General features: G+C 34.5%; 1 protein-coding gene across 1 annotated transcript in view; it reads left to right on the top strand.

Annotated features, from left to right (window-relative positions):
• POF1B (POF1B actin binding protein) overlaps positions 1 to 5,157 on the top strand; it is a 110,970-nt gene extending 105,813 nt beyond the window's left edge. Inside the window, exon 13 of the mRNA XM_058441329.1 lies at positions 5,019 to 5,157. Within this exon, the coding sequence (XP_058297312.1) occupies positions 5,019 to 5,157 (139 nt within the window). The remainder of the gene's footprint in view (positions 1 to 5,018) is intronic.
• The last annotated feature ends 7,572 nt before the right edge of the window (positions 5,158 to 12,729 follow it).

The following is a 12,729-nucleotide window of genomic DNA, read 5'->3' as shown; positions in this document are numbered from 1 at the left end:
TAGGACTGCTATATTTTGTTAATGAATTGACACCTTTATCATTATAAAATCACCCTTTATTTGCACTAATGCTTCTTGTTCTGAAGGCTACTTCATCTGATATTTACATAACTACTCCAACTTTCTTTTGATTAGAAATTGCATGATACATATGTTTCCATCCTTTTACACTAATCTATTAGTTTGCATTTAAAGTGTTAAGGATTGTATGGTTTTTGTAAATAGCATATGTAGTTGGGTCTTGAGTTTTTATCTAATTTAACAGTCCTTGCTTTTTAATTGGAGTGTTTAGGCCACACATATCTATATGGATAGATTTAAATTTACTATCTTGCTATTTGTTTTCTATTTACCTCACATTTTCTTTCTTTCTCTTTTCCTCTCTTCTTTTGGATGAATTATTTCTTCATGTTTCATTTAACCTATTTTATTAGCTTCTTAAGTATACTTCTTTCTTTTGATTGCTGTAGGATTCATAATATTCTTCTTTAAGTGATCACTGCCTACTTCCAATAATATTATATCCCATCACATGTAGCATAACAACTGTGTAATAATCAAATTCCATTTCCCCTTCATATGACTAATATGACTTCTACTATTTTTATCATATATACTTATTTTACATATATTATTAGCCCCTAAATACATTATTATTTTTGTTTTCAACAGCCAACTATCTTTTAAAGAAATGTTAACAATAAGAAAAACAATGTTTTAAATTTACCTACATATTTGTCTTTTCTGGTGCTATGTATTACTTTGATCAAATTCAAATTTCTATCTTGTGTCATTTTCCCTTTGCCTTAAAAACTTCTTTTAACATTTTTTATCATGCTTCTTTTCTGGTGAAGACTTCTTTTGGCCTTTTGAGTCTGAAAACAGTCTTTATCAATTCTTCATTATTCAAAAGTATTTTTGTTGCGAATAGACGAGTAAGCTGGTCATTTTTGAAAAATTTTTATTATACTTTAACTTCTAGGGTACATGTGCACAATGTGCAGGTTCGTTACATATGTATGCATGTGCCATGTTGGTGTGCTGCACCCATTAACTCATCATTTGTATTAGGTATATCTCCTAATGCTATCCCATCCCCCTCCCCCCACCCCACGACAGGCCCCAGTGTGTGATGTTCCCCATTCTGTGTCCAAGTGTTCTCATTGTTCAATTCCCACCTATGAGTGAGATTATGTGGTGTTTGGTTTTCTATCCTTGCGATAGTTTGCTCAGAATTATGGTTTCCAGCTTCATCCATGTCCCTGCAAAGGACATGAAATCATCATTTTTTATGGCTGCATAGTATTCCATGGTGTATATGTGCCACATTTTCTTAATCCAGTCTATCATTGATGGACATTTCGGTTGGTTCCAAGTCTTTGCTATTGTGAATAGTGCCACAATAAACATACATATGCATGTGTCTTTATAGCAGCATGATTTATAATCCTTTGGGTATATACCCAGTAATGGGATGGCTGGGTTAAATAGTATTTCTAGTTCTAGATCCTTGAAGAATCGCCACACTGTCTTCCACAATGGCTGAACTAGTTTACAGTCCTACCAACAGTGTGAAAGTGTTCCTATTTCTCCACATCCTCTCCAGCACCTGTTGTTTCCTGACTTTTTAATGATCGCCATTCTAAGTGGCCTGAGATCATTGTGGTTTTAATTTGCATTTCTCTGATGGCCAGTGATGATGAGCATTTTTTTCATGTGTCTGTTGGCTGCATAAATGTCTTCTTTTGAGAAGTGTCTGTTCATATCCTTTGCCCACATTTTGATGGGGTTGTTTGATTTTTTCTTGTAAATTTGTTTGAGTTCTTTGTAGATTCTGGATATTAGCCCTTTGTCAGATGGATAGATTGTAAAAATTTTCTCCCATTCTGTAGGTTGCCTGTTCACTCTGATAGTAGTTTCTTTTGCTGTGCAGAAGCTCTTTAGTTTAATTAGATCCCATCTGTCAATTTTGGCTTTTGCTGCCATTGCTTTGGTGTTTTATTCATGAAGTCTTTGCCCATGCCTATGTCCTGAATGGTATCGCCTAGGTTTTCTTCTAGGGTTTTTTATGGTTTTAGGTCTAACATTTAAGTCTTTAATCCATTTTGAATTATTATTATTATTATTTTTTTGAGACGGAGTCTCGCTCTGTCACCCAGGCTGGATTGCAGTGGCGCGATCTCGGCTCACTGCAAGCTCCGCCTCCCCGGTTCACGCCATTCTCCTGCCTCAGCCTCTCCGAGTAGCTGGGACTAAAGGAGCTCGCCACCACGCCTGGCTAATTTTTTGTATTTTTAAGAGACGGGGTTTCACCGTGGTCTCGATCTCCTGACCTCGTGATCCGCCCGCCTCGGCCTCCCAAAGTGCTGGGATTACAAGCGTGAGCCACCGCGCCCGGCCTGAATTAATTTTATATAAGGCGTAAGGGAGTGATCCAGTTTCAGCTTTCTACATATGGCATTATTAAAAGGAAACTTTCCCATTCTTGTTTTTGTCAGGTTTGTCAAAATCAGGTGATTGGCCGGCCGGTGGCTCACTTGTAACCACACTTGGGAGGCCGAGGCGGGCGGATCACGAGGTCAGGAGATCGAGACCACACATGAAACCCCCTCTCTACTAAAAAATAGAAAATTACCGGGCTGGTGGCGGGCCCTGTATCCCACTACTCGGGGAGAAGGCGAGGCAGGAAAGGCTGAGCCGGACGTACCTGACCGAGATTGCCCACTGCACTCACCTGGCGACAGAAGAGACTCTCTCAAAAAAAAAAAAAAAAAAAAAAAAAAAAAATCGGTATTTCTGAGGGCTCTGTTCTGTTCCATTGGTCTGTATCTCTGTTTTGGTACCAGTACCATGCTGTTTTGGTTACTGTAGCCTTGTAGTATAGTTTGAAGTCAGGTATTGTGATGCCTCCAGCTTTGTTCTTTTGGCTTAGGATTCTCTTGGCAATGTGGGCTCTTTTTTGATTCCATATGAACTTTAAAGTAGTTTTTTCTAATTCTGTGAAAAAAGTCATTGGTAGCTTGGTGGGGATGGCATTGAATCTATAAATTACCTTGGGCAGTATGGCCATTTTCACGATATTGATTCTTCCTACCCATGAGCATGGACTGTTCTTCCATTCGTTTGTGTCCTCTTTTATTTCCTTGAGCAGTTGTTTGTAGTTCTTGAAGAGGTCCTTCACATCCCTTGTAAGTTGGATTCCTAGGTATTTTATTCTCTTTGAAGCAATTGTGAATTGGAGTTCACTCATGATTTGGCTCTCTGTTTGTCTGTTATTGGTGTATAGGAATGCTTGTGATTTTTGCACATTGATTTTGTATCCTGAGACTTTGCTGAAGTTGCTTATCAGCTTAAGGAGTTTTTTTACATTTCTTTTTAAAAAAGTACTTTAACAATGTTGCTCTTCTGTCTTCTGACTTTCATTGTGACTGAGAAGTTTTTTGTTAATCTTATGATTTTTGTTCTTTGAATAATGTCCTTTCTTCTCTGAGGCTGTTTTTAAGATTCTCTTTCACTGGTTTTCAGCAATTTGATAATGATGTGCCTCTCTGTAGTTTTCTTCATGTTTCTTTTTTTCACATTCACTGAGCTTCTTGGATACATGTGTTTATAGCTTTACATCACACTTGGAAATAATTTGGTCATTATGTCTTCAATTATTTTTTCCTGCCACCAATCCTGCAGGACTTTAATTATATGTATATAAGGACATTTGATATTTCCACAGTTATTTTGTGCTGCATTCATTTTTTTCCATTTTCTTTTATATTTTATTTTAGATTACTTATCTTGATGTATTCAAATTTATTGGTCTTTTTTTAATGCAGTGCCTAACCTGCTGTTAATTTATTGGTCTTTTTTTAATGCAGTGCCTAATCTGCTGTTAATTGCATCTAATTTTTTTAATCTTTAGTAGTCCAATGTGGATCTTTTCTATATTCTCTATTTCTCTCCTCATTGTGTTCATGCTTTCCTCTAACTTCTTGAATATACCTTGTATATTTTGTATGTTTCTAATAGACGCACATTTGCCTACTAATTTTTTTATCAGTATTGTCTCTTGGTCTGTTTCTACTAATTTATATTTCTCTTAATTATTAGTCTTATCATCTATTGCATGACTTTCATGTTTCATTGAATGCCATGAATTGTGATTTTATATTGTTGAGGTTTAGATTTTCACTAGGGTATTACTTAAAATATTTGGAGTTTTGTTCTGAGATGAAATTACTTGGAAACAATTTAGTACATTCAAGCCTTGCTTTTAAACTCTTTGAGAATAACTTGTACTTTGAGGCTAATTTTATCCCACTACTAAGGAAATATTCTGTGGTTATCTATCTGATGGCCTCTATATCAGGAGAGCTTTTCACTCTGGTTTGGTTAGTGGAACACGAAACATTACCATCCCTATGAGACTTCCCAAAATTGCCAGCCTGCTCCTTTCTAGTCATTATTTCCTAAGTCTTGGTAGCTTCTTCACATACAGGCACACTGATCAGTACTCACCCAAAGGCTCTTGGGAAAACCTCTACAGCTGTCCTGACCTCTCTCTATCTATGTAGCTCTCTTCTGTCTGATACTCTGCCCCACAAACTCTGGGTGTCTTTGCCTATATTTACTCTAAACTTTATCACCTCATCTTTGTGAGACTGCTGGTATCTGTTTGGCTTCCTTTTCCTTATCCCGTGACCAAGAAAATCTCTCTAGACAGTGAGCTAGGCACTTGTAGGGCCCGTATAATTTGCTTTTCTTTTCTGGGGTCACTGTCCTGTGCTACCAGTGGTCCATCATGGCCAGAAACAGAAGTCCCTCTATTTTATTTTCTTGAAAATAATGGTTGTACATCTTTGTCCATTGAAATAGGGTTTTTTATTTTTTTGTTTTTTCAGTAACAGTTAAAAAGTCATTCAGAGCCGAATTGGCTTAATTAGGGTAATCAAACTAGGAGTGACTAAAAAGGAATGAAAGTTATTTTTCTCATGCAGCCTGTAAACTAACTCTTTTCTTGTCTACAGGTATAGGACACAATATCCAATCCTAGGCCTCCTGTATGATGACTACGAATATATACCACCAGGTAGTGAAACACAGACTATTGTGATTGAGAAAACAGAAGACAAATACACTTGTGTAAGTTCACTTGGGCATTTTTAGCCCTATTTTGACTATATATGTACAGCCTTTTAAAACTGAGGTAAAATATCAAGTGAACTAGAAACTTTGAGTATTTTTTTCTTTTGAGATTTTCTGTTTCCATTATTGATATATAGTGGGAATTAAGAAATTTTGGAAAGATTCATACATGGGGCAATATAATTGATTATTTAAGCTATAATATAAATATAATTTTTGCCCCTCAAAAGAAAGAAGATTAACATTAGTGATATGCTAATTTTATTTATTTTCTTGCCTAGCTCAGTAGTTATTGAATGCGTTCCATTCAAATTTTCCAAAACAGTTTCCCTTTTTCTAAAGCAGGTAGCAAATGTTATAGACAATTATGAAGGCAACTGGAAAATGGAGAACAGGCATGTTTCAATAGAATTTGTCTTGCAATCTTGCATGTGGTACTTATTCCTGTGGATTTTATATATATATTATACATTAGGATTTAGAAAGAAGAGATGTTTCTAGCTTCCTCACTAGACTGTAACATCCTCCAGCTTTAAATCCCACAGTTATAGTGAGGCTGCTGAAGAGTACTTTAAACATCATATACTCCAATATTTACTCTACCTTCTACAACATCCTCCAAGATGGCCAGGTGACATGGACCTTAGCATCTTTCTAAGTGGTCCAATCCATTGCTAAGGGGACTGATTATTGAAATCTTCTTATAAAGGACTGAGAGCTACTTCGCTAAAACTTTTACATATTGCTCTATTAACTTTTAAAGTAATGATCATCAAACAGGGGATATATAGTTGTCCCTCAATATCCATGAGAGATTGGTTCCAGGATCCCCTGCAGATATCAAAATCTGTAGATGCTCAAGTCCCTTATCGGCATAATATTTGCATATAACCTATGCACATCTTACTGTATACTTTAAGTCATTTCTAGCTCACAATACCTAATTCAATGTAAATTCTAAGTACGTGTTATACTATCTTGTTTAGGAGGTAATAACAGTAAAAAAAAAAAAGTCTGTACATGTTCAGTAATGATTTTTTTTCCTGAAAATTTTCAACCCATCATTGGTGGGGAACCCATGAATACCAAGGGCCAACTATATATTCCCTAGCACAGTTGCTCTCTACAGCAGCAATTTTGTACCTTACGGGACATTTAGCAATGTCTAGAGACATTTTTGGTTTTCACAACCAGAGGGGTGGGTATTATTGGCATCTAGCGGTTAGAGAACTAGGATGCTTCTGAACATACTACGATGTGCAGGACAGTCTCCCATAACAAAGAATTATTCAGCCCCTAATAAACAGTGTTGAGGTTGAAAAACTCTGCTAACAGAATGTTCTTGGGTTTTTTTCCTAATTATATACTCCTACACTGGTGCAAGAGATTCTAATAGTAAGCCACTGGTAGGGATCATAGGAATGTGTGATATCCTTCTGGTGAAATGAACAGAGAGATGTTTGAGGATCCTAGTTCTCAAATCCTACAGATCTGACTTAAAACATTGTGAAAATGACACTCTTTGACTTCTTATGATAAAATTATCTACCTGTCAAACTACTGAGGTATAAAAGTAACCAAAACTAAATCTATGGCCATTAAATAAGTAAATGGTTATCTTTGAGGGGTGGATACTGATTAAAAGGAAGCATAAGGAGAGATTCAGGGTCTTAATAATGTTCTGTTTCTTTATCTGGGAGATGGTTGCATATGCATGTTCAGTTTGGGAAAATTCATTTATTTAAATACTTATATGTCCTTTTTTTTTTTTTACATATTTATTATACTTCAATAAAAGCCTTAAAATGCTTAAGTATACCGTGGAGAGCAATAGACAAATATACAAATATCAATCCAGTATTCTGCAGAACCTTTTGAAAAATATTTAAAAATTACACTTCAGATGTATAGTTAATAAAATTAAACATCTAAACATCTGTTAAATAACTTTTAGAAACATCTTTTGGTTGAACAAGCTCAAATATTTGAGTCAACAAAAAAATTCAAAAAGTTTTTTTTAGCGCTGAAGCCCTTCTTTAACTACAATCCAGCCATCAATCTTTTAAGTATGGTTGTTATCATCAATGAAAACAACCAATGTTTAGTAATCCCAAAGTAAAAATAACTGCATTTAAACTCTGAAATGTTGTTTTTGTTAGGTCGTTAACTGAAAATTACTTACTACTAATTATCAACCCATAGAATTTAAAATTGGCCACTCAAAGATAATTTGATGCCCAAAGTTAAGACTGAGAAGCAATTGCTGCTACTAACCCTAACCACATGTATCCCAGAGGTGGCAATATGAAGACCTGCCAAATAAAGGTTCTACAGAATAGTAGCCACTACTTCTCTCTCCATTAGAAATGTGCAGCAGTAAAAATCAAAATTGATATTTGAAGAATCTATAGATACTGATAGCAAAGTCAGAATATATTTAAATGCATTCACAGATGAAAATCCATATTTATTAAGAGACGATTGGACATATTTAAACTCTAAATATTACAAAGAAGGAAATCTACTTAATTATCCTTCACTCTTGCTTAAAGTCATTTGAAACATACCACGACTAAAGTAAGAAAGACAAATCATTGTTTCATATATATATATATATATATATATAAAAGAGTGCCACAAAAGTGCAATACATGTCCTTTGGTTTTATACACATCAATATTTAAATAATTTTCCATAACTTTGCATACAGTAACAATGACTTTAATTATGAACCAGTTGTAAGATAACCTTTTTTTTTCTTTTCTAGCCATGAATGGATCCACTTTAAAGTATTACAACTCAAAGGCGTCTTTTGTGTGTGTGTGTGTCTCTGCATTAGTACTTTGTTATTTTTCCATCACTAAAGACCAATCAGAATTTGGAACCATGCTGCTACCCAAGAAATGTAATGGAATGAATTAGTTCTGTAGATGACAATTTCTTCAGCCATTTATGAGACCTAAATCTTTTCCATAACACTCATGTATTCAGTATAACAACATACTAACTGAAAGAGGGACCTGATTGTTTAACGTTTGATTGCAGACACTGTAGAACATAACTCATTATGTTTCAGATAGGGTACCTCCTAGATATCACACTAATTTTTTGGGGTAGAGATTTTACAAGTTATGCCATTAGAAGATTTTCTCTGATATTCTATGTGCAGTTCAGTTACAAGATGAAATCATGTTTTTTTAACAAGAGATAAAATACAATTGAAGCAAAAAATACCAGCTAGTATATAATATATACAGTCTGTATTTGCTTTTCACAGTAGGCCTGATGACCAAAAGATATGCTTTATTACATGCTATTTTCACCTCTTGAAGATATAGTTAAGTCAAAGATGATGATTAATTTCATTTAGCAGGGAAGTGGAATAATATCTTTTGAAATAACTAAGTCCACTAAATTATACAGTATGCTATTCTGGTTCTAAGTACATATTAGTCCCTTGGCAGATCTGTTCTTTCAAAGCATACCTTCCCCAAATGAGCCTACCTACTTCTTAAAACACATATAACACAATATGGTAGTAGTAGGTGGAAGGAAGGTAAGTTTTTCATAGTGGTATGCAAACATATCATTGAAATATTACATAGATATAAAGACTTAGGGAATAAAAATAGCAACAATAAATACTTGATAGATTTATCCTACTTGGGAGAAATATTTTGTAGCAGAGTATTTAGTATACTTAGAAGTTGATTTAGCAGTTGGGCTTTAATGACCTTACAAAGTGAACATAAGTGAACACAAGTATTTTTTCAATGCAAGATGAGGATGAAAATTTTAAATTTCAACCCATTTGGCTAAAGTTAAGACTTAGCAAAAATTAAAATGTTGCCTTTGTCCAAGTATAGATTAAGGCAACAAAGACATTTGGATATGTAATTTGAAGTTTTGCACTGAAATATCTTTTCAAGTACCCACATAAAATTCTGTAATGCCTTATAATTATATTCTAATAATTATGCATTATACTAGGACACCATTAAAAACAGTTGAGGCACTACACTAAATCAAACCATAAATGAGGAAAAAACTTTTAATGTTCTTTTCTAGAAGTGTTCAAATAGGTCTTGATATGAAGCTAAAAGCCTTTTTTATATTATCTTAATATTTCGGCTAAAATGTTAAGCTCCATAACATGATTGATACAATTCCAATTTTATCAATATTTTGTGATAGAAAAATGTTAATATTCTTCATAAGCTATACAGTCCTTACATTTTTTTCCCTTGGTGTAGGAACAACAGAGGAGTTTCTCCTCTGCTAACTATTCATATATGTAACTGTAACAAAAGTGTACTATGTTATGCACACATTACAAATAATATAAGGGGAAGTTTTATTAGCTTAGTAGGAAACTGCTACTATTAAGGTTTAAAAATGAGAACGGTGTGAATTTTCCAAAATACTTAAAAATAATAGTGTCCAAAATTCAGGGGCAGTTAAGGAGTCATGGATGGAACTAGAGGTCACTATATTAAGTGACATAAGCCAGAAACAGACAAACATTGCATGTTCTCAATTATTTGCGGGATCTGAAAGTCAAAACAATTGAACTCATGGATATAGAGAGTAGAAGGATGGTTACCAGTGGCTGGGAAAAGGGGTGTGCGAGGGGAACTGGGGATGCTTAATGTGTACAAAAACTATGTAGTTAGAAAGTATGAATAAGACCTAGTATTTGATAGCACAACCGGGTGAGTATAGTCAATAATAGCTTAATTGTACAAATAACTAAGAGTATAATTGGATTGATTGTAGCACAAATAAATACTTGAGTGGATGGATACCCAATTCTCCATGATGTGATTATTTCACATTGCATGCCTGTATCAAAATATCTCATGTACCTCGTAAATATGTACACCTGTTATATATCCACAAAGATTTTAAAAAGTAAGAAGTCAGCACTTTATTGGCTCACTTGATCCATGGATAGTGAATTGGGGTCATAACAACGTCCTTATCATACTTAACAATTTTTAAAATTGTAATACAAAATGTGATGATATAAAGAGCTGTTCTAGATATTTAAATGACTAAATATATATATTTCTTTTCCAATTTGTGATTAAGATCAATAGAGTTAGTAGTGATATATTTCCCTCTCATAAGTTTCACACTGCTTATCTCTGAAAACTTCAAAGTTGTCAGGTGAGGAGTGCCTATTTATCTAATTTCTATTCCAGTATGTTTTCACTTTAGATTTGTCACATAAAATGGAGACTGTGGAATGACATGCAAAGTAATGTTTATGTGTCTAAATAAAATATGTGAAGTATTTACATGGTTTGTGTGAAAGACCAAGTGGGAAATATGCAGAAGGATTTTTAGCTTAGCTGTATATTTTTGTCAGGAAATTATAATCATGTGAATGTTTATGTTGGAGCTAACAAGCATCGCTCTCATTAAAAAAAAACAAAAGCAGAAAACTTCCTTATGTGGACTACTTTAACATAGTTCAACCTCCAGTTGAAGCAAGTTTCTTCTTTAAATTAGAATGTCTTTGCTTTCAAACTTAGATTTCTAAGTTCCATAACTCACTTGTTCCATAAAGCATTCTTCCCATCCTTGTAATGGTGCTTTTGCTGCCTTACTCCTTAACATAGACAGTACAAAAGGAACAAAATAAAGCTTTAAAAAACTTTCCATCTCACTACCCAATTTAGATCACCTTAACAAAAAGCCATCATCACACCTTTCCCATTATTGCAATCTACAAAGATGACATGTTTCTTCTGAAAATAATTCTTTTGAAAGTAAATATGTTGTGAAAAGATTTCCTTATGAGGTACATCTTCCCCACCACATGCCAAAACTAAATTGACTGGATTTCCATAGTACTTTTTGTCCAGTTAAAAAATATGAAGTATTTCATGCACAACTTAGGATATATGAAATAGTACATAGAAAACATTTAAATAAAGGAAGTAATAAACAAGTGCATCTTTCTTAATAAAACATTTAACAATATTTAGTCCTGAAGAAGACATACCTTAGAATTGTTATATGAGAAAATTAGATAACTAGGCAGTCTTGGTAATCTTAGATTAGCCTGACACAGACAATGAGACGTTGTTAAGTTCATAGCCTTTATGTTTGGTTTCCCATCCTACCACATTAAAATAATTCTTTTTCAAATGGAAGTATATGTTCCAGAGATCCTTTATGTTAAGGAACAGTGTTTCCAATGTAAGGCTTTGATTCTGTAGTTTGTTTGCTAACAGTATTGAACACTTATAATTCATATGTGCCAAGATCCAATAAGACAGACGAATTTCTTTAACTGGGAGAAAATATAGGCTTTTTGTTCTAGTTCCCTAAAAGGGTCTGAAGAGCCAGCCATGTCATGATGGGTGAATGCTGCTGGAATCTAGGATAAGAGGGTTTTGGAATCAGATGGGAGGTGACTAGGACTTACATTATAGGTTAAATGAGATAGTGTCAATATTGTCAATTGGTCCAGATTTTAAAACGGAGGAGAGTACCCTTTGGAGTAGTTACTTGGGTAATGCTCAGAGAAAGGCGTAACTGAAACAGGCAAGCGACACATTTTTAGTTTGGGACATCTAGTGCTATACCCTTGAAGTTACAAATTGGCCAATTTCTTCTGCAGGACCTTTAGGAATCTAAAGACCCCTCATAACAATATCCAGTTCTTATCCAAGATCCAAGACTCTAAGAGATCTTTCTCAATCAGTTCCAAATTTACAAGTTATAATTCTTTTGGAATGACAGGGTGGAGCTGAAAAAAGTTGGGAGATTGGGAATGGTCTCAAACCAATTATATTCTAAGGTTTTAATCTAGTCCTGCAGCTTCTCTAAAGCCTTATTAGTTCAAAAAAAAATCATACTGTATAGAATTCCAAGCTTAGTCAGCTTTTTCTTGGTTCTCACAAGGGGAAGTTGAAAGAGTTAAATGAGATGATTATTTTGTTCCTCTGCCTTCATAGAAGACGAGTCATTTCCCCCTTGGAAGTAGGCATGTTAAGAATTGTGCTATATCCTTCAAAAATTGTTGCAAACATGTCTGGGATTTGCTACAAATTAAACCAGTGGGGGAAGGAAGCATCAAAATAAGCTAATCAGGTGTAAGCGGATGAAGGGATAAGTGAGGAAGTATACAAATGAAACAAGATTGGCCATAAAGTGATAATTGTTGAAGCTGGGTGATGGCTATATAGAGGTTCATTATATTTTTCTATTTTTGTACACGGTTTTCTGCAATTCAAGGGATATATATCTTTAAGAGAAGTTCAAGGTTCAAACTAAACTTGTGGTTGTCCTGTAAGAGACATGAGCAGTTGAACTTAAGGGCCCTATCTGTGTAAGAGTTCCCAAATACTATCTTCTCCATCATGGCATAAGCAATTTAAAAGTGACAATTGGATAAATCCATCTACACATATGACCCTGAACTGTTCTGGAAAAATGATTTTTCAGTAATTCCCAATTTTTTCTTTGTCTTATGAAGGTACTTTGACTTATAGATCTACATTCTAGGTGGAATCTGTCCTGGTATGTAGGAAAGCCTTATGCCAGGAAAATCTGCATTTTAAAGACAATATTTTGTTTGTA

This window comes from Hylobates moloch, unplaced genomic scaffold (assembly GCF_009828535.3).
Source record: "Hylobates moloch isolate HMO894 unplaced genomic scaffold, HMol_V3 SCAFFOLD_7, whole genome shotgun sequence".
Lineage (NCBI taxonomy): Eukaryota > Metazoa > Chordata > Mammalia > Primates > Hylobatidae > Hylobates > Hylobates moloch.
Note: the sequence above shows the minus strand (reverse complement) of the source record. Positions and strands in the feature narration are given on the sequence as shown.